A 24,574-nucleotide genomic window follows, 5' to 3' on the forward strand; every position below is an offset into this window, starting at 1 on the left:
CGCTTTAAACTCAGTGCAGGTGGGGTTCCGAATCCTAGTATCTAAAGGAATTGAGATTAGAATCAGGTGAGATATCATCATAAAGCCCTACATAAATGCTAGTGATTATTAGGCTTCTGAGATTCTAATAAAGTAGCATCTCAGTGTCGCGACACCAACAAAACGCATGTGTTACTTCAAACGACCAGAAGAAACTCCCACGGCCACAGTGCTCTGAAAAGTTTGTTTCTCGAAAACGAGAACTTCGGTACCGCCCTGGCTCCTCAGGCCCACTTAAGACGACTATAAACAAAGCCCCGCCTTCCTAGCCTCTAAGCCACGCCCCTTTCCGTGCAAACCTCTACGTCGTAGGGCCCTTCAACATTGAAGGACACTTTTATTCACCAATAAGAAGTGAAATTTTTGTCAACGTCCGGTGAGGGGTTGGACTTCCTTGCTGTTGCTAAGACACTCTTGTTTTGCTTCTTGACAACCCTGGCGGGGGTGAGCAAGCGGCGGCCCGAGCTCCAGCCCCCGCGGGAGCAGGTGAGGCCCCGGGGCTCGGCGGGCAGCCGGGTGGGGAGGGCCGGCCCGAAGGGGAGCCGGGAAGCACCGCGAGGCTGGCAGGGCCTCGCCCACCCCGGAGGCCCCACCCCAGTCTCCTCCCTGCTAGTCCCGAGCCCCAAGCCCTCCCAACCCCCATTCTCCCACTTAGAAGACCTGCGAGCTCCGTGGTGACAGAGTCGCCGTCGCGATTCGGCGTGCCGCTTCTGCCTCCCTCCTCCATCGAGGCCTGGTCCAGCGTTGCGCTCCCCGATACTCTCCAACCTGAATCCCGCCCCCAGCACCTTGATCCCCCCACTTTCGCGAAGTAATTCCTCCCTCCCGCGGCTGGGCCTGTGGTCGCCAGAGCCTTGGCCCAGACCGCTTGCCTTGGACAGTAGACGACGTCCTGGGACTCCAGGCTGGTCATTTTCCTCTTTGGGCCTCAGTTTCCCCATCTGTAAACGAGAAGTTGGCCTGAATGATCTCTAAGGCCTCTTCGACTCTGATGTTCAAGGATGTGATTCTTTGACCCAATTGTAAGCTTCCCTGAGGATGTGCTTCCCCTCGGAGGAATCGGGGATAATGGAACGAACTTGACAAATCTGATTTGGATTCCCAGTTGCAGGACCCAAGCAAGCTACCCAATCTCCCTGGACTCATATAAAATCAGGATACTACAGAGCATCTCCTTTGGGACTTCTGAGGCTAATACGAGGTATAGAGAGCCCAATCCAATGTAGATTCAGTATTTGTTACTTTCCTTCCTTTGTCTTGTCCCCACATTTTCCCCTCACACCAACTCCCTTAGTGTGAGCTGTCATTTCTCCATTTGACCCTCCAGTCCAGATCTCCAGCCCTGATCTTTCTCCTGGGTTTCCATGGTTAGGGATCCCCCCAGTGGGGGTGGGGATAAATGGAGATTGATTGATATATTGATGTGGGGGTTGGACTTCATGGCTTCCCTTCCGCCCCTGATGATCCATGACTTGAGGATGACCTCCTCCATTTGCACATTTTGCCAGCAACTTACACTCAGCAGTTCTAAAATCAAACTGGCCTGCTCTTGCCTTATCCATCCGTTAGACCTGACTTTCTCTGTGTCTCCAGGAGCATCACCATCTTCCTGGGTCATCGTGAGTCATTCTGCCATGCCCAGCCCCCTTCAGTCAATTGTCAAGTTGCTTTGGTTCTGCCTCAGCAAGGATCTCACATCCCTTCACCTCTGAAGCCACCACCTTGGTTCAAGGCTTTAATGTCTGTCACCTGGGCCTTTGCTGTAGCTTTCTAACTGGTGTCCATACCTCTGCTCCCTCCTCCTGTTAATTCAGTTATATTAACTGAATAATTGCCCCAAAACCCAAACATGTCACCAACCCCCAAGAGACCTTCACAGGGCTTCTCATTCTGCACTAAAAATATCCACACTTCATAAACCTGGGTTTTCACAACCCGACCCTGCCTTTCTCTCCAGCCTTCTTTTTCCCTTTTCCTTTGCCAGCTTCTGTCCTCCAGCCATACTGGACTCTTGGACTTACACAGAAAACACCTGGAATTTTCTGCTTCGTCCGTTCCTCTCTGCACAGGAGGTCTTCCTCACCTTGTCCGCCTGTCAGGATTCCTACTCACTCACCTTTTAAGGCCTGACTCATACGCTGCCCCAAAGTTTTCTTACTATCCTCTCCCTGATCTTTCTAGAATTCTCCTTTTTCCTCTGTTTGTGCATCTATCTGTCTTGGGACACTTACTGCTTTTGGTCATGAACCACCATTAGTTCCTTGTGTACGTGTGTTGGTCTCTCAGATTGTAAGCTCCTCGAGAGCAGGGACTGTCTCTTGCCTATAGTGGAGGAGCTGGGAAAGCATAAGCTTGAAGCCATACGTACCTGATCAAATCCTAGCGCCTTCATTTATTAGCCTAGTGAAATGTCACTTTACTTTTCTCAGCCTGCATGGGCATCAGCCAAGAAGGGATAATAGTGCCTGTCTGACAGAATTATCAGGGGGAGTGAACGAGATCCTGTCGGAAGAGCGCCCATCCTGTTCCTTGCTTAACATCAGTACTCAATAAATATATGGAATGAATTTGCTGTGTCCTCTCCCTTCCCAGGAGGCAAATGAAATATAATTTAATTACAATTTAGATATCTGTTGGTCTCCTGCCATGTACCAGACACTGGACTTCAAGCTCTGAGGCATCTACAGCAGAATAAAGGCCCTAATCCCCAGGTGATTGTCTGGTCTCACGACACCCTGCTAAGTCGTGACTGGTTGTGAGATGTCACCGGTGATGAGCAATTGTGAATGATATTTTTAAAAATAGTCTGGGCTAACTCCAATTTATTTTCGTGATAAAGTCCTTCTTATTCTCTTACATTCAAATCTGTTCTCTTGAGTGGGAAAGGGGAGGTGGGAGCCCACGTAACCCACAGTCTGTAGTCAGCGGAGCTAGTAGCTGTGATGGTCATGCCTGTCTGTTGTACTTTGTATCTTGACCAGATGTTTGGGATTTCATCCAAATCTGTGCCTGATGTGAGTCAGTGTTATTTATTACATCATATTATACATAAAGGAAATGTCCTTTTTTAAACTTTAGTCCCTCAGTTTAATTTTTATTTATTGACTTGAGGAGGGGGGAGGACATGGATTTGTTGTTCCACTTATTGATGCCTTCATTGGTTGATTCCCGTATGTGCCCTGATAGGGGGATCGAACCCACAACCTTGGTGTATCGGGACGATGCTCTAACCAGGTGATGTACCTGGCCAGGGCAAGAAAATGTCTTAATCTCTCTCCCTCCCTCCCTCCCTTACACTTCCTCCTTGCTTTTCCTCCTTTCCCGTGGTCTAAGGCACATCAAAAGTTTTCACTGGGCCTCCGTAAAATGAGAAACAAGAAGGGCAATTAAACAAACTTTCTGTATGTCTATGAAAGGTAACTCCCTTTTCTTGAGAAGGGTTATCCTTTATTCTGCAGCCCTCTCCTTACTGTCAGTACTGTCTTTTATAGTAAGTGATGAGTTTTTAATGCTCTTAGCCAAATTTTAAAATGTTAGCCCTGTGTTGCTTGCCCCGTTTTAAATTGGCTGTGAAATGCTGTTTCCTGACCTCAGCACCCAGGGCTTGGGTGCATACCCCTGGGGTCCTTGGGGTCCTCCCTCCTCCCTTACCAGCTATGCTCTTTGTTTGCCAGGAGGCAGAGGGTGCTGTGTTGGGGGAATCGGGAGGAAGATTGGGGAGCCCCAGTATGTATCCCTGGCACAGCTGGAAGTAGGCGTGGCTGAACTGGTGGCAGCTGAGGGTCCACGTTGTTCGTGTTTCTGTCTCGTGTCCTTGCTTGCGATGAGGGAGAACGCACAAAGGTGCGGTCAGTAGACTGGATACGGGTTCGGATCCTGGCTCTGTCCTTGCTGGCCATGCACCCTTGGGCCCGGGTGCCTTGCCTGGGAGCGGGGAATGATGCTACCATAGGCCGTGGTGGGACGGAATGAGGTGGCGAACAGGAAAGCCCAGGGCGGCCACAGCGCCGCGTCGACGGTGCGGTCCAGACGGCCCCGGTGGCTCTCTCCTCCCTCAGGACGGACACGGTGGTTTGCGCAGGGTGGGAACTCGGAATGTGCCGGTTTGTTTGGCTGAGTGCTTAGGTGTCTGGGCGGCTGGTACAGGAGGAAGGGCATCAGAGGGCCCCGTCTTACTGCCCCAGTAACGGGAGTGTGCACTTACTGTAGAGTCTATCCCCAGCCCAGTTTCCAGATGAGAAAACTGAGGCTTACAGAGGTACACACTTGTCTGAGACAGACCAAGGTGTGAATTCACACCTGCCTGTGGTGCCTGCCCTGCTCTGCGTGTGCCCTCCCTCCTCTCGGCTGCCTGACTGTGGTCACGGGTCGGGAGCTGTGGTCTCCGGGCCAGAGTGCTCCAGGCACTGAGCGGCCGGGGGCCTGCCTTGGGGTCTGGCAACACTTGGGGCCTTATTTCCCAGAATCCATTCATTTTCCCCCAATCCCTCCCACATTCCCCAACCCTCTTAAGGATTCTTCCCAAATGCTTCAGAAGCCAAATAATAAAGGGTGACCAAGGTCAGTGCCATCAAAGAACAAGGGACAGTGGGACAAGAGACACTGGCTTTGACAAAGCGACGAGAGGTAAAGAGCCCTGTGCCTCCGGTTACCTAGGAGCAGCCTCTCCTCGACCTGGGCCAGGCCGTGTAAGCCGCAGAGCGGCCCCTGTGCGCCAGGGCAGGCCCTGGGGCAGGTCGAGCTCTGGTACGCAGTAGATTCAAGTACACCAGCCATGGGCACACTTGCATTATTAAAGGGCTCTCTTTGAGGCCCGATGTGACTTCCTTCTAGCCTGGAGCTGTCCGGTACTCACTCCTTTGCATGGAAGATTGATAAGGTTATTAAAACGTCTGGTTCTATTTCGGGTGACATTCCTTCAGCAGGGCTTTGAATCGTGTCTGAATGAGGCTGTACGGCAACGATGCAGCATCCTCAGAAATTCTCCTGCCTTTCTGTACTTGGGGCACCACCTAAAGCCGTTCCCTTTTTATCCTTTACGTCTCATCCCTTTCTGGAGCCCCAAAGTTGCCTGTAGTGGTTGGGAAAGCCGTTTGCAACCGTAGGCTTTAATAATCGTATTGACAAAGTCCTGGCTAATAACATGATGGCAGGAAGAGCGGTGTGATGATAATAGCTCAGAGAGCTTTAAAATTTCAAAATGCTCACACGTTTGCCAGCTTTCAGAAGCTAGAATGGGATTATCCTGTTTCCCAGAGGAGGAAACCTGGCTCAGATTAAATTATATGCCCTAGGCCGCAAAGCAAGGAAGCGGGAAGAAGCCCCTTCAGTTATAGAATTATTTTTCAAGCCTAAATACTCCACCTCCTGGTCCTGCACCTCTTCTTCTCTACAGAGCGATGCCCCTTCCCCCCAGAACTCCAAGGGGCTTATCCCCTTTGTTCCTGAAGAATGGGCTCTGGTAATACTGTTGTTTCACCAAGGTTCCTTATGCTGAAGGAGGCCAAGCAGCCGTGACAGGTCCCGACCCACAGGTCCTGACCTCCGTCAGGGCAGGCCTGTGCGCGGTGGCCTCTGAGTTCCCTTCCAGGCCCCTCCGTGCTCGCCCTTTCCAGTCCGAGGGTGAACTGAATCAAACTGAAATGTTTAGGTGGAAGGTGCCTAACCAGCTGCTTTAGCATTTTAAGTTGTTCCCATTTGAAAATCGGAGGAGGTAAACAAACCTCAAAGCCCTTATCCTTTGATCATCGTCGCCCCCACCTTCTGTCCCCCCTCGGCAACGTGGAGGAGGAAGCGATACAGTGGCACTGGAGACGAGCAGTAACACCAACGAGCAAAGACAGAGTGAGTCGCTGGACTTGGTGATATAAGGACCACGAGCAGAAAGTAGAATGAGACTGCTTGGTTTTTTGCCAACTTATATATAGAGAGAAATACAAAAACGACTAATATCTGAATGGTGCAGGTGCCCAGAACTGATGAGATAGGAGGCGCCATCTGCCTGCTGAGAAATCGGAAAATGCCAGTGAGGGTGGTGCTGGCGGCAGGCTTCCGGCCTCGGCTCGGGGAGCGGGGCACACGAGACGCGCTGAGGGCTTCCGAGGCATCAGAGAGCGGAGGAAAATGCGAGCCCAGGCGGCAGAGGCGCACGGAGCGCTCAGTGCCTGGCCCGACAAGGTCAGGTTAGCGTTAGGATGGTAGGCGCCGGAAGGGAAGATCAGACATCTGTCCCACTGCTAGAATCCCATGAGCTGCGCTAGTGGTCACACACCCGAGGCCAGTTTGGTGGGTGCCTGCTGGGTGTCAGCGCCATGAGGAGGCCAGGCGGAGGGCTACGAGGGCCCAAAGCAGCGCTGGGCCCAGACTCACACCCAGCTCTGCTGCTGCCTCGTGGAGAGACCTCGGTCGGCAGCGGGGCAGCTTCATGCCTCAGTTACAAGATCTGACTCATGGGCCTGCTGCCTCCATGGGCTGAGCAAACGCATGTGAAGCACGTTGAACAGTGGCCGGCACATTGGAAACCTAGCCAATGTCCCCTGTCGATGCCTACCTGTTGGTCACTGTGCTAGGCATCTTTGGGGTTCAGTGGCTATGCCATGAAAGTGACTTCATTTGGAAATGGGGGAAATGCTGGAATAACACTTGTCTGTATTTGTTGGATATGGATTGTTAAAAAGATGGTTTGTATTCATTTATATTAGTCCTTCTTCTGAGATAAAGAGGCCTGTGAGCCCTGACTGGTGTGGCTCAGTGGATTGAGTACCGGCCCGCAAGCCAAATGGTTGCTAGTTTAGTTCCCAGTCAGGGCACATGCCTGGGTGATGTGCCAGGTCCCTTCCCCTCTCTCTAAATAAATAAATAGAATCCTTTTTTTTTGTAAAGGCCTTTGAATTATGGGATAGATTGAATTCTAAGAGAAACACCAGGATTTCCATCGATGCTCCCAGTCACTTAGGATCCAGGCCCATCTCTTTAGGAAAGGCCCCATCTGTTATTAGATAACTGGATTTGGAAGAGAAAGAAATGTGTACACATGTATTAGGCTTTGCAGCTTCCCAGTCACAGCCACATGCATTCTCTCACTTGATTCCCCCAGAGAGGGAGGGCAGGACAGTGCATGTGCCTGGTCCTATGATTGCTGCTTACAGACATCTCATTTGATTCTCAGAACAGCCTCATAAGAGAGACGTGATGACCCTCGTGTTACTGAGGAGGAGACTGAGGCCCAAGGCCATACTGTGATGAGCAGTAGAAGCAGCAGGAACGCCCAGGCCTCTAACCCCCGGGCCAGCCAGACAGGACCGGGTGGCCTGCGGGGGAGTAGGCAGGAAGAGCTAGAGAGCCTGGTGTGCCAAAGAGGACACAGAGCATCGCTGTTCCTTCTGCGGATCCAGGACCAGGGAAAGGAGGCACTTGCTTTCCCATAAACCCAGGACTGTGGGTCATGACCTGACATTAAGTTTTTAATCATGTCTGCAGAAAAGTAAGACCATCTACCTAGTGGGCATGCAGAGAGGCTCTGTTTGTTCATTGCTAGCTCACGGCTCCGTCGTCAGCCTGGCCCGCAGTCAACATTTGTCTTGATAATGACAGTGTGTTCTTAACTGGGTCCCAGCATCCCATGTTGACTCATCCTCCCATCTACAGACTTGCTGGCCATTTGGAAAAGGATGCGGAGGAGTGAAGACCAAGAAGTGCCAAATTGTTACTGAGACATTTCTAATTTGTGATGTATGATTTTAAAGCCAACTCTTTTGTCCTGGTTTTTCCTGTTTCCTACAGTACCTCTGTGGGAAAGAGATTTTCTGCTCCCACCAAGCTGGCAGGCCCTGCTCCCTGAATCTCCTGGGTGTGTCTTAATTGCCAGTCCCAGCACCTCCTGAAAGCCCACTCTCTCCTCCTGTGGTCACCGTGGAAGGATCATGGGAGAAGCAGAAGGGAAGAAAGATGAGGCTGATTATAAGCGGCTGCAGACCTTCCCTCTGGTCAGGGTAAGCCCCAGGGAAGGGAGGCAGGTTGCCAACAGGGCCCACAGAGCCTTGGAGAGAGACGGGCAGGCAGTGGGAGGAAGTTAGGAAGGGCTTTGCTGGCTCAGATCTAGAAATACAGAAGTCGGCAGTAATTCATCCCCTCATTCATTCATCCATTCAACAAGTATTTATTTAGGCCCCTCGCTCTGTACTGGGCTCCGTTCTAAGCACCATGGGTATAGTTGTGAGTGAGACAGAGGAAGGCCTGGCTCACGTGAGGGAAAGGTTTAAACAACATAATTTCCAAGTTGGTTTATGGGGAAAAGCAAGAGTTAACCATTTCCACATCTGAGTGAGTTTGACAAGTAGGGAGCTGGATGTAGTAGTCTGGAGCCCAAAAGAGAGATTAAAGCTGGGGATGAAATTGTGGGACCCCTCCCCATGCGTAAGATAAGTAAGTCCTGGGATCCCCTAGCTGAAGGAGAGGAAACGGGGAGCAAGCCCAGGGCCCTCCGGTCCTGGGACTGGGAGTAGACCCAGCAAAGTGGGCTGAGAAGGAGCAGCCGGAGAGGCAGGGAGAAAACCGTGGGCCGTGGAGTGGCAGAGCTGCCCCTTCAGGCTCCTGGGGTGACATCCAGCTGAGATCCAGCTGCGTTCTGAGGCCGCGTGTAATCCTTTCCATAGCTGGCGTTCCCTCCTGCCGGGCCGGCCTTCTTCCCCAGGTCTGTTGGCTGGAACGTGGAGCCCTGGCAGAAGGGCCTGCGCCTTAGAGCCCACGTGGCTCAGCTTGAGCCCCTGCCCCCCGTTCCCCGGCTGCACTCCCTCAGTGAGGAGATGAGTTAATGCCCCTGCGCCAGGGCATTTACCCAGTGTCCATGCCTTAAGCTTGGGACAGAGAGGCCAGCCCAGAGACCAGGTCATGGGCTAAGCCTCTCTGTTTGTCACCCCCACCCCGTCTCTAGCACTCGGACATGCCAGAGGAGATGCGAGTGGAGACCATGGAGCTCTGTGTCACAGCCTGTGAGAAATTCTCCAACAACAACGAGGTATTGCCACTGCAGGCGGCCCCTCAGGCCTTTGGTGACCCCTACGGGTAAATCAAGTGCCCCGGTCCCCACGGCCAGCTCAGAGCCCTCTCATGACCAGGCCAGCGCCTTCCTTGGAAGCATTTGTAGCCTGGGGAAGGCCAGCGAGGGACGAGGTTGGTGCTCTCTATGGGCACTAATCTGGTGTTCACGCCCAGCCCTAGAGGCACAAAAGCCAGAGGGGTCTTCATGACACCCCTGCCCCTGTTCCCTGTCTCAGGGCTACTGAATAGGGCTCCTTTCCCTTGGCTCACCCAGGCATTCATCCATGCATCCATTCATCCATCTCTGGCCAGCATTGTCCTGGGAGCTGGTGGCATGGCCACTAGGCATTGACATGGAATGTTGTCCATCAGCCTGGTGGTGAGTGAGAAGTCAGGGCCATGGCAGCTGGTGGGGAGGCAGCCCTGGCCAATGCGGGCCCGGGCTCGGGGCCGGCCATGCCCAAGTTCATATCCCATCCCCAGCCCTTCCCAGCTCTTTAACCTTAGATCAGCCATTTCTCATCTCTGAGCCTCTTTCCTGGTGTGTAGCTGGGGGTGGGGGTGCTGCACCCTCACTGGGCAGTGGTGAGGATTTGTGTGCGGAGTAATGCGGACCAGGTGCTCACGTGGTGCCTGGCACGGGTGGGCGGGGCACTGGTGCAGGGCAGGTGCCCGAGCCTGGGGCTTGTCCCTCCATCTTGTCTTGAAAGAGCGAGCACTGGAAGGAGTGGGGGCCGTTGCCACGACTGGGGGAACCAGTCCAACTTCTCTTCTGAGAGCCTCCCAGACCCATTAGGGAACAGCCTTTTTGTTCCCTGAGGATAAAGCCCACACCTCGCCGTGACGATGGTAATCCTGTGCAGTCTGCGGGGCGCGCTCGGAGATGCGGCTGCCTGTAGTTCTGAGAACAGCCCAGGCAACACCGGAAGCAGGCGCGGGGTGGCAGGCCAGAGCTCGGACCCAGGGCTCTGTGTCCAGACCCGATGCCCGCTCTGCCGCCTCAGCCAGCACCCTCCCGACCAGTGAGGTCATGTCCGCTTCTCTGTCCCTGTGCAGCGGCCCCTGGCAGGAGGTGGCTGCATGGATGCCATCTGACGGTTCCAGCAGCAGGGACCAACGATAGGGCCACAGGCCTTTCTCTTGCCAGGACCTCTGCTCCGCATAGAGGGAATTCATGCATTCTCCCCCCAACACCCCCTGACAAGCGTCCCCTTTGTTCCAGAGTGCCGCCAAGATGATCAAAGAGGCCATGGACAAGAAGTTCGGCTCCTCCTGGCACGTGGTGATCGGCGAGGGCTTCGGGTTTGAGATCACACACGAGGTGAAGAACCTCCTCTACCTGTACTTCGGGGGGACCCTGGCCGTGTGTGTCTGGAAGTGCTCCTGACACTGTCCCCTTCCTCTGCTCCCAAGCCCACAAGGCCTGTTCCTGCCACTCATCGGGTGTGGGGGGCAGCCCCAGGCAGGCCCCAGTTTTATGAAGGAGAGCGTGGGGTCTTTCTTCTGTCCTGTGTACCGTGTCCTGAGCCGTGCCCAGTGTGTGAATTTACCGACATCTCTACCCCCGGGCTCCCAGCCACCTCACCGTGTCCCAGGGTGTGAAGGGGCAGCAGGCGGTGGTCTTGATGCAGGGGAGGGTGGGGAGGGGGAGCAGGGTGGAAGCAGGGCAGGGACGTGGGACTTTTCTCATAAGGACATGCCAGCCCCCCACCTCCCGGGGGCTGCTCCCTCCTCACACCTGGGCGCCCCCTGCCCTTCCACCCCAGCACTGCTGGCTGGTGTCCACTGTTCTTGTCTTGACCGACCATATGCAAATGGCCCCAGGAAGGAGCCGCTCATCCCCAGGGGCACCGGCAGCTTCTCTCCTGTCCTCTGGAGAAGTGGTGACTCCCCAGGGGCCCCTCCCGCGACCTGACCCCAGGCTGACCGTCCACTGCCTCTCACTGGGCCAGCAGCACCACAGCCCGGCTTCGGCCTGAGGACCAAGCAGCCTGCCCCCAGCCCTCCCCCCACGCCACCCCACCCACCATGCTTCGTGAACCTTTTCCACTGCCTCCACCCGCGCAGTTGGTGACCAGTGGCCGAGGGTGTGGGGACCGCTGTCCAGCAGTCCCCCGAGGTGTCACTGAGCCTCCGGTGAGCCGCCTGGGCCAGGAGCTCTCACCGCGGGGCCCGTTTCAGCAGGGAAAGCTGGCCTGCCAGTTACGCATCAGGGACCGCATGCTACTTTGTACTTCTTAGCTCTGCTGGGTTTTCTATATTCTTTTTGAGTGTGGGGACAAGCGTTTTAGTAGAAGGGGGAAGCCTATTTTACATAGCGGTCTTATTTATATACATGTCTTGGTTTTTACAATTAAAATGGCCAAAAACTGACTCCGTGTGTAGCCTCTTGAGGTTGGGGGAAGACGTGATCAGGATCCTCAGACTGGGGTGTATCCCAGGAGCCCAGAGAGGCTTCTGGCCAGACAGCGAGGCTGCTGGAAACCCCGGGCCCAGGCACGACCCCCTGGGCCCTGTGGAGCCCTGTGGCACTCACTGGGACACCCTCCGTGGCCAGACTGAGCTACTACGAAGACGTTTTCAGTCTCGCATAATTTAGTTCAGTTCAAAGATGTTTATTCAACAGCTACTGAGTGCCAGGCCCCAGGAGTGCAGCGGCAAAGATGGAAAAGCCACAGACTCCGCCCTGGGAGCTCACTGCGGATTGGGGAGGAGCACTGAGCCCAGCAGGTTCATAGACAGTGGGAACTGTGGAAACTGACGTGGTAAGTGTCAGGACAGGCAGGCGACCTGGGAGGAGGGAGGAGGAAGTGAGCGAGGGCCTCTGGCAGGGTGAGGCCTGAAAGCCAACTCCTGAAGCAAGAGAGGGGTGTACCAGGGCAGGGGTGCTGCAGGCTGAGGCATGGGGCGTAAATGCAGAGGCAGAAGTGACTTGTGGGTGAGGGCGCCACATGGCAGGACCGCGCAGCCCCTTCAGCTCAGGGGCTGGCCTCTGGGTCCCAGTCTCAGACCTCAGAACACTGGACCTGGGCAGAGCGGGGCGCCTGTCCCTCTCCCCAGCCCACCTTCCTCACGCCCACGGCCCCTCTCCTTAGATGGCCCGCCCAGGACATGCAGGGTGGCCTGGGAGCCCTGGCCCCTGGCCCAGTGACACCCGTGTGAGGCTCAGAATGTAATGACAGCTGTGTAATGACATTTGCTGGCTGTGGGGGGTCAGGCCGCTAGAGCTGGCCAGGACAGAGACCGGTGCGGCTGGGCAGGGGGAGGAGCCCCACGGGCTCCCTCGAGAACTTCAGTCAGTGCCCTCTGGAGTGGCTGCTGCGTGCAGGTCCCCAGCTGAGGGCAGCGGGGCAGACAAGAACGAGGAGTCGCGGTCACTGCCCCAAGGTCAGTTGGCTTGTGGGATCGAAGCCCTCTGGGACTTGAGACGGGGAGACGGGGAGGCGAGCTGGGCAGCTCCTGACCTGGAGCCTGCGCTGGCCAAGCCCTGCACCGCACCAGGTGCTGCCAGAGAAACGCGGGGTGCAGCCGGCAACGAGGGGGAAGGGCGCCAGGACCTGGAATGGCTCCGCTTTATTAGCCGCCTGCTTTGTGTCTGTCCTCTCCTTTCATCTGCCCCGTGTGGTGCCAGAAAGCGAGGCTGGGTGGTGGGGAGTGGGGCTCCGAGGCCCGACACTGGCTCCGGCCCAGCGCTGCTCCTCCCAGCCGCTCTGCACCCTGGGTGCCTTGTCTGCAGAGTGCGCATAGAAGGCGCCAGCCTCCTAGGGTTGGAGGGGGACTCGGGCCTGGGTCAGGCAGGCGGGGCCGCAGTGTGTGCTGGTGCTGTCTTCACTGCTCGCCCTGGGGTGTGCCGCCTTTGTTTCTACTGTAGGCGGGGTGCCGACGCCCAGCCCCCTCAGGACTGGGTGGCAATTCAGTGGGAGCAGGCTGGTGCAGGGCGGGCCTAGCAGACACGCCGCAGCAAACACGCAGTACCATGGCGCCTGGCCCCGCTGACCCCTACCCTTCCCCGACCCCCACACCTCGCTCCCAGAGGGTCAGAGGGTGGTGTGCTTGTTGCTGGGCCCGGTCAGGTGACCAGGCGCCAGGGCAGCTGTGTTTCCCAGGGATCGCTTTTCGTGATCTCAGTGGCTTTACTTCCCTCCAGTCAGTCCCCAAGGCCATGCCAACCCAAGTCACCGTGGCCTCCCTCCAGGGCCCTCCCCGCTGACAGAGGCCTGAAAAGGTGGGGGGCCGAGCAGTGAGAATGCACCAACTTTGACAGCAGAGAGCCCGCGGTCTGTCGAGGGAGACCAAGGACCAGTCAAGCGGGATGCATTTAAGTCATCTGCTCGGAGAGGAGAGAGGGTGGGACTCAGAGAAGAGAGCACCCTCGCTGCATGGGGCACAGGGGAGGGGTGGGATGGGGCGGGCGCACGGGGAGGCACCATCGGTTGAAGGAGCAACAGCATGTGCAGGACAATGGTGGGGCGAGGGAGCAGGGGGTGCTCAGCGAGCGGAGGAGTTGGGAGTGGTGTTCAGGAGAGGGCCGAAGGTGAAGGGTGTGCTGGGGTTGCGAAGGAAGAAACATCCCTCGGTTGAGGGTCCCCCACTTTGCAGGCACTGGGCTTCCTCCCTTATGACGTGATGTCCTCTATTTTCAACAGACCTCCAACGCGGTAGTTGCTGTTCCCACTTACAAATAAAGAAACTGAGGCCTGGAGGACGAGACATCTTGCCCAGGGTTCATCTGGGAAGCAACGCGGGCCACGCCCCGCACTGGGCCTGCTAGCCTCTGGGGCCCTGGCTTTTCCCAGCACAACTGTGTCCACAGGCCTTCTGTTTACTCCCACCCCGCCGTGAGCCGGGGTCCCCACGACCTGTCCCCAGTGCCTCAGTCCTTCTGGCTCCCAGCCTCTTCCTCATTTACTTGGCAGAGGCGGGGACCACGGCCCTGCAGAGGCCACTGCCCCACCCACCCACCCCCTGTCCGCTGCATCCCTGTGTGGGGAGCGGCCGCTTTCCCCCTGACACTTCAGTCCTGTCTGCTGGGCCCAGCCAGGGTCCATGGGGGGACACTGGCAGCCTTGTTGTCCAGACACATCTGGAGGCCAAGTCACTGGCCCCAACCCTGAGGGCCCTGCCCCTCTGCAGGGACAGCGGTGAGCCCCAGCCAGGTCAGGGAGGGGCACATTGGTCCCCCACTGGGGCTGAACAGGCTCCAGAAGCAGAGGCCTCACCAGAGGGGGGGCCACCGCGACAGGCAGAGCGCGAAGGTGGAGGGCGCCAGCTGGGTAACGGGCTGGGGCAACCGGGGCTGTGGGCACGCTGCCCGGGGGCGGGCTGCCTTTGAAGCCCTCGGCAGGGCCAGCGGAGAAGCCTTGTAGTGAACGTTTGATGTTGTCTTGGACGTGATGCAGGGACGCTCCGGGGTCCCTCTCATGCTACTTCCTTTTCTGGAGAAGAGCCTGCAGGCAGGCGGGGTGTGTCCCGTGCGTTGTGGGGCCCTAGCCCAGACCAGTGCCCCCAGCAGGAGTGACTGAGCTGTGAAGCAAGGCTCCTGCAGGATAGGCAGCAGGCGCATCTGATTCTGCCCTTCAGGCCCCGCCCCAGTTCGGGAGGGGGGATTGTTAAAGTTTCCCCGGGAGCCTGGGCCCTGGGCTGTTTTCACTTTGTTCTTCTCACCTCATATTTAAAGCCGCTGCGGCCCACTGCCAGCTGCTGCCTTTCATCCTTAGAAAGGCGGGGGTGGGTGGGCTGGAAAGAGAACAGGCGGCAGAAGATCTGAATTAGTGTTAATAATAGTTCCAAACTGCCCTGGCTGGTGGCTCAGCTGGTCAGTGTTGTCCTGATGCACCACGGTTGCGGGTTCGACCCCTGTCAGGGCACGTACAAGAATCAACCAACGACTGCATCAGTAAGTGGAACAACAAACTGATGTCTTTCTAAAATCAATAAACTTAAAAAAAATTAATAATAATAATATTTCCTAACTCTTGGGTGTGCCAAGCGTGCCAGGCACTTCACTGAGCATTTTCCGAACTCCGCCTCATTCCAGGCTTCCGTCCCCCCTGTGAGGTGATAACCGAAGCCCAGAGAGGCTAAGCTGCAGGCCACACAGCAACTAAGTGGCAGCCAGGATTCAGCACAGGCCAGGCCTGTGACACCAGAACCCCAGCGCTAAAACCTCCCCAGGGGGCGGCCTGCCAGCTGGGACAAGCCACTTTGCTTCTTGTTCTGTTTCCTCATCTGCAAAATAGGGTTCAAAGCGCCTGCCCTGCCTCCTTCCCAAGGTTACTATAGGGCACGGGGGAGATGGTGGCCACAATGTGGAAGGGTTTTAAAGTTAGAAGTATTTGGGTCAGGGTCATGGGGATGGTCAGATGGATAGTTAGGTGACGGACAGAGAGATGGATGACAGATGGATGAATGGGGGATGGATGGATGGATGGATGGATGGATGATGGATGATTGATGGGTCAGAGATGGATGGATGGATAATGGATGATGGAAAGGTCTTCTCCAAGAAACTTTGGGCAACAGGCACAGGAGGCAGATGCATCAGCAATGACTGGGTCGGAGACTGAACCTTGTCCCTTGAATTCTGATGCCCTCTGCCAAATTTCTAGGCCCCTCACAGAAGACCTCAGGCTTGTTTGGGACTCACAAAGTTACTCCCCTTTGAGGTGGTTCCGAAGAAAAGGTGAAGACCCAGAAGCATCACGAGGGGATTCCCGAGGGTGAAAGAACCTTGCTAAGGGCAGCGAGGCAGGAAGAGCACGCGGCTTGCGGTTAGGCCTGAGTGGAACTGGGTGGTAATGAGGGAGGTGACAGCATCCACAGGGCAGGGTTCCGCTGCCACACAGAGGGTGGGTTGAGGGTGTGGGGCAGGCCTCCGGCAGGATGAGAGAGGGTGCTAAATGGGAGGGGCACAGTGTGCGGGACCCATCGAATGTTGGGAATGCTGGGGTGGGGTAGGGCATCTCCCTCCTTGGGCTGGCTGGTAATTGCTGTCCTCCACCCCCAGCTCAGATCCCGCAGAGCCACCTTGGTTGTGCACCAACATCTCTGGAGGTTTGTGCAGGACCAGGAGAGGGTGGGGTAAACGTTCTGTTACTGAATAATCCGGAGTCCAGCCCTGCCTTCACCTCGACCCCTTGACCTGCGGCCCCTTCTCTCTCATCGGCACTGAGGATGCCCCACACCTGGCCAGGGCTCTTTCCTTGCCCAGGCCTCCGCTGCCTCCCCAGGACCTTGGGTACTCCTGGGTTCCATCTCTGGGGACCCCGCTGGGAGAGGACGCTGCCCCCAGCCCCCAGCTGGCTGGCTCCGGCAGATGCCGCCCCTCTGTTCTTGCTGCCGGCCTGACCCAGATGCAGGACCACCAGCTCCTGGGACTTATCTCAGGGGCCCCGCCGCGGCACCTGGGCCCCTTTGGGTGGCCTTGTCACACCAGGGCAGCCCATGGCCACTTGGCCAGAAGCCACGGGGGCCTGAGGAGCTGCAGGGCTTCAACAGTGGCCAGGACTCCGTGGAGGGGGCGCTGCGGGCCACAGCACTGCAGGTGGGCCGGGGCAAACTGGCCCGCTCTCTGCCCGCACTGTACGTAACGCCCTGGCTGTGCCGGGGGAGAAGGACGAGCTGCCCTGCACCACCCCAAAGGGAAGTCCACAGACCCACAGGAGTGCCGTCGGTACAGGTCTGGTGGGCTGGACTCCTGGAGGCTGCTGTGGGTCTGGCTAGAGACAGCCTCTCCCACCTCCCCAGCTGGGTGGGACACAGCGGGGCTCTTTGAGGCCTGCACAGCTCAAGTGCTCAGTGGCTCCAGGGAAGGGGCTGGCTTCTCCACCTCCATTGGGTGCCTCTGTCCCAGACTCCCTCTTTCCTCTCTCCCTCCATCCCTCTCGATGCTGCTGCCTGTGCTGCTGCGCCCTGGAATGACTGCAGGCGGCCAGCCCCTTCCATTCAGCAGTGTTCCCTACTCACTGGGACCTTAGCCACAAACCCAGCTAATGTGGTGACGCTGAGTTCCCACGGGCTGGGGGTGCCATGGCGTGGCCCCAATGCCCAGAATGCCAGGAGGGCCTCTCAGAGGAAATGACATTTGAGCTGGGCCTGAAAGGGATTTCGTAGGCCCCAGGAAGGTGAAAAGGGGACAGGGTATAGCCACCAAAGAGCTGTGAGTGTGGAGTAGGCAGAGCCAAGGCTGGGGCTGGGAGGGCCAAACCCATGTCACCAACCACGGAGACTCCTGGCCGAATTCGATGCCATAGGACCAGGAACACAGGTCTCTTCCTGGCTCAGAGGATTGATGGGAGGCAGCCAGGGGGCCAGGCAGCTGCTCTGCTAGTTGAGCATGAGCTGGGCTGCGAGCTTTGGTGCAGGGACCAGAGAGCGGGGCCTCCTAAGCCACCCCCTCCCCCCCATCTTGCTCATCTGACAGTAACCAGAAGGACCACACTGCTCCCCAGCTTCACCCCCGCCAGATAGTTTGCCCACAACCCCAGGATAAAGCCTAGTTTTTCACCTGGCCTGAAAGGCCCAGCCTGGCCTCCCTGCCTCTCAGCAAGGCCTCGCTGCCTGGGCATCCAGGGCCACCCTGACCCTTGAGTCTGGGGTCCCAGGGTCAGCTAAGGCCAAGCAAGTTGGCAGAGCTGCCAGTTCAGACCCCTGCGGCACCCACCCCACCTGAGCACACTCCCACATCAAAGGGCATGAGCTGTAGGCCTGCATCACCCCCGGGGCCCTGATGGAGGAAGAGCATGGCCTTGGCTATGGCCAAGTTCACCACTGTAATCCCATCCATGATTCCCATCCCCCAGCCCTGCCCTCCCCAACCTCATGTCTGCCTTGCAGTCTAGAAGTCTGGGGGAACCCAGGCAAAGTTAAGTATAACGTGCCCCGACAACTACAGGGCCCCCTTCAAACCCGTTAGGGAAGGACTTGGTAGGGAATCCCTCAGCTCTGCCACGGGCTGGCTATGTGCCCTGAGACCAGCCACCCCCGCTCTGGGCCCATCTCCTCCTCTGTGACCCAAGGGCCCTTTCTCGTACAATACAACCCTCCAACCGCCTTGGGCCCGAGCTGCTGTGGATCCTTCCTCCACCACCAGGAGTTTTCTAGGAGGCTGGTCGCCCTGCAGCTGCTGGTGGGGGGCGACCTCTTGTGGCCACCTGTGGGCATAACATGGCTCACCGGCAACGGCTCCTGCCAAGGCCAGCGGGAGGGCGCTGAGGGATCAGGATGGGCTCTGCAGACACCCCGCTCTTCTCTGAGGCCCCGCAGGCCACAGGTTCCTGGGGCCCAAGTGGGAAAAGTGTGGTGGCTTTGAGCCTGTCATAACTGACTTCGTTCTGTGCTTCACTGGCAAGTATTTATTGAGCCCCTACTGTATGCTCTGCCTGTGTGGGTATCGGGGCAGCAAACGCACGGAGCAGGCAGGTCCCCACCCTCACTGAAGTTATGGGTCCAGCCTGGTCAGCACCTCCACTTCACACTCTGAACCCCATGTCCTGTCCTGTACGTTTGCCTGCTCAGCAGTCCCCACCTCACAGGGCTGCCGTGAGGATGGAGGTCCAGGTGCTCAGCACCTGGCCCAGGGCAGACGTGGGGACCTGGCAATCCCCTCAGCAGATCACCACCCCAGCTCCCAGAAATCACCCAGAGTCCAGTTCTGGAACAAGGGCTTGCTGGGGGGACGACAGCATGGGAGGCTCCAGGGGGGCACACAGACGATCTGGCAGGAAGGAGAGGGTCCCTCGGTGAAGGGGACCAAAGGGAATGAATTGTTTGATCGTGGAAAGGGAGGCAGAAGGGGTGCAGGGTCCCAGGAGCAGGAGGTAGGCTGACAGTCAGGGGAGGGGCGGGGCATGGGGTGGAGGCGGGGGCCTGGCTCTAAAGGATCTGGGGTGGGAGGTGTGGGCTGGGGAGAGGCCGGAAGAGGAAGACTGAGAAATTGCCTGATTTACAAATAACCAACCACCTTGGCCCCAAGAGCAAAACTGTTGAGAATCAAACACGGGAGGAGGATGGGGTAACAGAGAAGAGAAGTGGAGGGCAGGACAGGGGAGAGAACAGGAGGGTTTGGAACTCTCCAGACAGAAAAGAAAAAGAGATGGTGACCTGCAGGACCCTCGAGCCTGTATGTCAAGAGCCTGGGCAGCCAGCCAGCAGGAGACAGGAGGGACAGTGAGAGCAGGCCTCAGATACCCACCCCCACACACACACACAGCTGTCCCCTGGCGGCAGGCACGGGACTGGGTGTGGAGTCAGGGCGTGTCCCGGGGACTGGACAAGTTCCAGGAGGGCGGCTGCTGCCAGTGGGGAGGGCTGAGCCCACGATGGGCTTTCGAGGGGACTCTAAAGGCAGTTCATTCAACCTTTGCTGTGGCCGGATGAGCACACTGAGGCTTGCCCGAGGTCACGTCACTCCCAAGTGGTGGCCCAAATCTCCTTTCTGTGTTGTACACACACAGGCATGCACATACATGCATACATGCACACATGCCCCAGCTGCAAGAGAGGAGTCTTCTCTTGGATCAGAGGGATGAAGGGGGAAGCCCCAGGCCATCCCTCGCTGGCCCCGCCCCACCCTCCCCCTCTTCAGCATCAAGAAGTCAACCTGCTCAAGCCCACAGCTCCTGTTCACCAGGCCCCACGGCCAGAGCAATAGCAAGTGGGAGTCTCTGAGCTCTGGGAGCCGAGGCTGCGGGCCATGCGAGATACAGTGCCCAGGTGCTTGGACCGGAGGCCCTCGGAGGTGCTGGTAGGCATGCTCGCTGGCCAGCGGGACTGAGCTAAGCAGATGAGCACATTTGGCCTCTGCAGCCCCACATCAGGTGTGTGCCACCAGAGCCGGCCACCCAGATTCCTCCACATGTAAAGGACTTTGGCTGGCAGGAAGTACAGACCCCCTAGGAAACAGGGGCAGCAGGAGGTGTTGGGCACAGGAGGGGAACTGAGTGCACTGGGTGCCCAGATTGAAATGCCCTCAGCCATGAGCAAGCGCCCGCCACTCCTGCACCCTCTCTGGGGATCACGCTGAGTGACTCACAAGGGAACATTCTTCCCCACACAGGCTACAGTGCTGACAGCTGGGTGCTGAGTGAGGAAAGGTCCTCTGAGGTGTGTCCCTGCGTGGGACAGGCATGCCGGCCCCACCAACAATAACACTGCTGTGGGGACTGGCTGCCTCTGCGGGGCCTCGTACAGCGGCTTCTACCCAGGCCCTGGAGAGCTCCCATCATACCCCCGTCTGTCTCCACAGCCACCTGGTGGGCAGGGAAGGGCGGCGGTCACTGTCCCCATCAGTACAGGTGGGCAAGCTGAGGCTGGGGCAGAGACAGAGTGTGCCGCAGTCCTGGAGGAGGGGGCCGAGCGAGCGATGGCAGGTGGCTGTGGTTTGGAGACTCGCTGCGGTCCTGCTGGGCACACGGGTGAAGGATGCATTGACAGGGCTGGGATGGGACTGCCCCCATGCAGTGGGCCTGGTAGGTCTGGCAATGTCCCCATTAGCTGAACACGCTCCGTGCAATGCCCTCTGCCCAGTACCCTCTTAACCTCCTTTGTCCCCTGGCTTCTCCTCTCACCCTCAGGTCACTGTCTCTGGAGGTTCCCTGACTCCCCACATCTGGGTTAGAGGTCATGGCCTGGCACAGTGCCAGGGCCCATGACACACTTAAGGCCCACAAAAATATTTTAAGTATTTTTTTTTTCAATGAGAAGGGGGGAAATGAGTATAATCTAGCCTGTATTACATTTGTCTTTATATCAACACAACCCCAAAATAGAATTTTTATTAATTTTATGCAGGAAGAGGCCCACAAAGGTCAGACTAAGGCCCTGGTTACGGGGGACCCTTAGAGGCCAGTGTCCCTCCCAGGGCTTCATTGTGTGGTGACGATCTGCTCACTTGACTGCCTTCTCCAGCGGGAGCGTGTCTTGCTGTCAGAGCCACTGGGTAAATAAATAAATGCTTATAAAGTAAAAAGCAGGCAACATTGACTGAGCACTTACCCTGTGCCAGCCACTCTGCCAAGCTTCTATGAAGTAGACACACCAATGTCGATCCCATTTGATGGATGAGGACACCGAGGCTGAGAAAGGCTAAATGACTTGCCCAAGTTGTTCACCAGGAGAAACTGTCAAGTCTGCACTCTGGACCACTGGCCTCGCAATGTCCGCACGGGAGGTGGAACAGCTGGTGGGTGTGTCAAGAGGCTAAGACTCAGTTTCCAGGAGGAACGACCTCACATAGATATCAGGTAATGCCCTGGCTGGTGTGGCTCAGTGGATTGAGTGCCGGCCTTGAACCAAAATGTCACAGGTTCGATTCCCAGTCAGGGCACATGCCTGGGTTGCGGGCCAGGTCCCCAGTTGGGAGCCCTCGAGAGGCGACCACACATTGAATTTTCTCTCTCTTTCTCCCTCCCTTCCCCCTCTCTCTAAAAATAAATAAAATAAAATAAAATATTAATCTTAAAAAGATATCAGGCAGGTCCTTCAATGTCAACCCATGGGCGGGGGCAATAAGTGATAGCATCACTTTCACTGAGTGCCAGGCATTCACCCATCTAACCCTCATGATCCCTGGTGACCAGCACTGCTATTCCAGAACGCAGTGTGGGATGCGTGCAGGTAGACGGACGCTCAGAACATGGGGACATGACGTGGGAGCTATTCCTTCTGCCTTGGATACTTAGGGGCAGGGAAATTTGAGCCCATCTTTGAAGGGTTAGTAGAATTTCATCAGGTCCAGAAATGGAAAAGGGCATCCCAGGCCAGGGCACAGGCTGAGTGGAGGTGTGGAAGTGGGAGGGGCCCGGGTGGGGCTGAGGAACCCGCTCAGCTCTGGGGAGCACAAGTGGGACCCATAGGGATCTGAGGTTGCCGCGCTAGGGAGCGGGGCGTTTGAAGACTGAGAGCCTGCATGTTTATTAGGAGCTGGGCACTGTAATAGGCATGTGGGTGGGGGAGTGGGGGCAGGGATGACTGGGGCACAGTCACCCAGAAGAGCCTGATTGGGAGTGTCACTGTCTGTCCCTGACGCCTGGCTGACCCACTCAGTGACCTGGACCCAGCACCTTTCCCTCCTCGGACTGGACTTCTACTTCCATAAAACGGGCTTCGCTGCACTGGCCGCCCTTTGACAGAGCTCTTTGAGCTCTCTGAATAAACGAGCGTCACCAGGCTGGGCGGGGTGGAGTAGGGAGCCCACCCCAGGTCCCCACAGAGGCAGAGAAAAGGCCCCGGGGCAGGGGCACCAGATCCTCTGAGATTACCGCCTCTCCACAGCCGTCAAACATGTTCCTGCAGCCAGGAAGCTGGGCATTCAAGCCTCCCCCCGCCCCGCCCCTGCCAAGGATACCCTGCCTGTGATGGTTTAATGACAGACGCCAACACCTTGGCTGCTGACTGGTGTTGTCAGCAGGGAGGCAGACGTGGAGGTCGCCTTGGCTGCAAGGAGATGGCCAGCACCCTCACTCACGTGCTCACTTGACACAGGCATACTGTGGCATCTCCTTCGGACCCATCCCTGGCACACATGTCCCAAGTCTGTGGGGGAGGCAGATAGGTACACAGCTCACTCCACCACCATGTGGGGATATAATAGGGACGCCCTGGTCTCTGGGCACACTGAGGCCAGGACAGAGCCTCCCTGATCCTCACAAAGACCGCAGGTGGCAAAGCCCCTTATATTTGAGCAGCTCCTCTCACTGATCCTCACACATGCGGAAACAGGCCAGAGAGCCTCACGGACTGGCCCAAGGCTGCACAGCCATCCATACGACAGACAGGATGGTTGTTATTATTCACATTGTATGAATGAGAAAAATGGCTCAGGGAGGTGGAGTGGCTGGCTGGGGTCACAGAGCAGGTGGTGCACCTGATCTGGCACCGGGGCTACAGAGGCTGCACCCTCCTTGCTGGTCACCGTAGCCCATACTGACACAGGACGTCCCAGGAACACCCATGTGGCGCCCAGGGCCCAGGATGCTCCAGGGGCCCATGGAAGTGTTTTTCATTTGCATTTCTTTTAAAATCAGAAGGAAAATTAAAAATCATAATAATGAATATTTACTAATGAATTAAGCCTAGAATACAATCATCTACCAATGTAGTCATAAAATATAATTTTGTTTTAAATGAAGAAAGGGGCCACTAAGGCAAAAGTGCCAAGCAACGAAGAAAGTCACAATGTAGCCCCGCTGCAGCAGCTGCACCGTCAGCTGGGGCAAAGCTGCCACCTCCCTCCTGCCCCAGTTTATGAAATGATGATGAGAGAAGAAGGAGCAAGAACAGAGCAGTGAAAGAGAGAAGAGCAGGGCTGGGAGAGGACCAGCCAAATGAAAAGGAGCTGGACAGAGAGAGAAGAGTCTGGAAGGGCAGAGGTGCTGAGTGAGCAATGGCAGAGAGGCAGGGGCAGGGGAGAGGCGGAGACAGGTGTGTGTGTGGGATCACACAAGTCTGGTGCAAGGTGTCCATGAAGATGGCCGGGACTGAGGGAGGGGCCTGGCAATACCATGGGAGCCTTAACCAAGAATTTCCTAGGATCCTTAGGACTTTCCTATGGCTGCTGTAGCAAATCACCAGTAATCTGGTGACTTGCAGCAACAGAAATGCAAACAGAAGTTCAAAATCAAAATCACTAGACAAAAATCAAGCTGTCAGCAGGCCATGAGCCCTCCAGAGGCTCTAGGGGAGAATCTTGTTTGTCTGTTTCAGCTTCTGGTGACTGCCAGCATTCCTTGTCTTTTGGCCAAATAATAAATACTCCAGCCTCTACCACTGTGGTCACATTGCCCTGTCTTCTTCTTTGCCTCTCTCTTGAAAGTACACTAGTGATTACATTGAGAACCCACCCTGATAATCCAGGATAATCTCTGCATCTCAAAATCCTTCATTCAAGTGAATCTGCAAAGACTTTCCTGGTATGGTACATTCACAGGTTCCAGGGATTAAGGACCTGGTATCATTAGGGCCCATTATTCGCCTTTCACAGGCCCATGGAGGCAACACAGTGTAAGAGGGCCTGCCTCCAACCAGCCTGTGGCCATGGCCCTTGCCTGAGACCAGTGGAAGTTACACCACCTCCGGCTTCACAAATCTGGGAGGGTAGTCCTGCCAGTCACCAGGGAGAGGAGGGAAGCCAGTTCTGCAATGGAGATGGAAGGATCTGGAGACCCCACTGAAACTGGCTAGGACAGGATTGGGAAATTAAGCATCCTGGTGGGGAGAAGGTATCAAGAGAGAGCCCTGCCCCTATCTGGACGCTGACCCTAAATCTGATTTGAGTTCTCAGCAGACACTCAGACATGAGCCAGCCCTTGGCCTCAGGGAGCTCTCCATGTAACCCCAGAAGCAATGTGCTGATCAGCACCATTGTTTTCAAGATACTGTAAGTACAGGTGAAGCTCCTGTTTTCCAGGTGGAGCAGTGGAGGCCCAGGGAGAGAGGGTGGTTTTTTTGTCTGGTGTCAATTTAACACAAGGGCTTCAAATTTCCTCAATCCCCTCCT

The 24,574-nt window shown here is 56.5% G+C and overlaps 1 protein-coding gene across 4 annotated transcripts; it reads left to right on the forward strand.

Moving 5' to 3' along the window:
* Positions 1–434: 434 nt before the first annotated feature.
* Positions 435–11,213, forward strand: DNAL4 (dynein axonemal light chain 4). Of its 4 annotated transcripts, none has more exons than XM_090272416.1 (5): positions 435–525; positions 7,822–8,030; positions 8,972–9,055; positions 10,301–10,399; positions 10,903–11,213. In XM_090272416.1, the coding sequence occupies exons 2-5, from the start codon at positions 7,962–7,964 to the stop codon at positions 10,963–10,965; spliced, it is 315 nt and encodes a 104-aa protein (XP_090128542.1). In that variant the 5' UTR covers positions 435–525; positions 7,822–7,961; the 3' UTR covers positions 10,966–11,213. The 4 variants fall into 4 exon arrangements, with proteins under 4 accessions (XP_090128542.1, XP_090128541.1, XP_090128540.1 ...); XM_090272414.1 differs by adding an exon at positions 695–1,240 and having other exon boundaries at positions 436–525; positions 10,301–10,970; XM_090272415.1 differs by having other exon boundaries at positions 435–524; positions 7,942–8,030; positions 10,301–10,970.
* Positions 11,214–24,574: the final 13,361 nt, after the last annotated feature.

This window comes from Furipterus horrens, unplaced genomic scaffold (assembly GCF_987537825.1).
Source record: "Furipterus horrens unplaced genomic scaffold, mFurHor1.1.pri manual_scaffold_4, whole genome shotgun sequence".
NCBI classification, from domain to species: Eukaryota; Metazoa; Chordata; class Mammalia; order Chiroptera; family Furipteridae; genus Furipterus; species Furipterus horrens.

Coding starts and splice junctions, on each gene's coding strand:
- DNAL4 (XM_090272415.1), top strand. CDS start 7,962: ATGGGAGAAGCAGAAGGGAAGAAAGATGAGGCTGATTATAAGCGGCTG. Junction 8,031..8,971: donor AGACCTTCCCTCTGGTCAGG/GTAAGCCCCAGG, acceptor CCCCGTCTCTAG/CACTCGGACATGCCAGAGGA. Junction 9,056..10,300: donor AATTCTCCAACAACAACGAG/GTATTGCCACTG, acceptor CCTTTGTTCCAG/AGTGCCGCCAAGATGATCAA.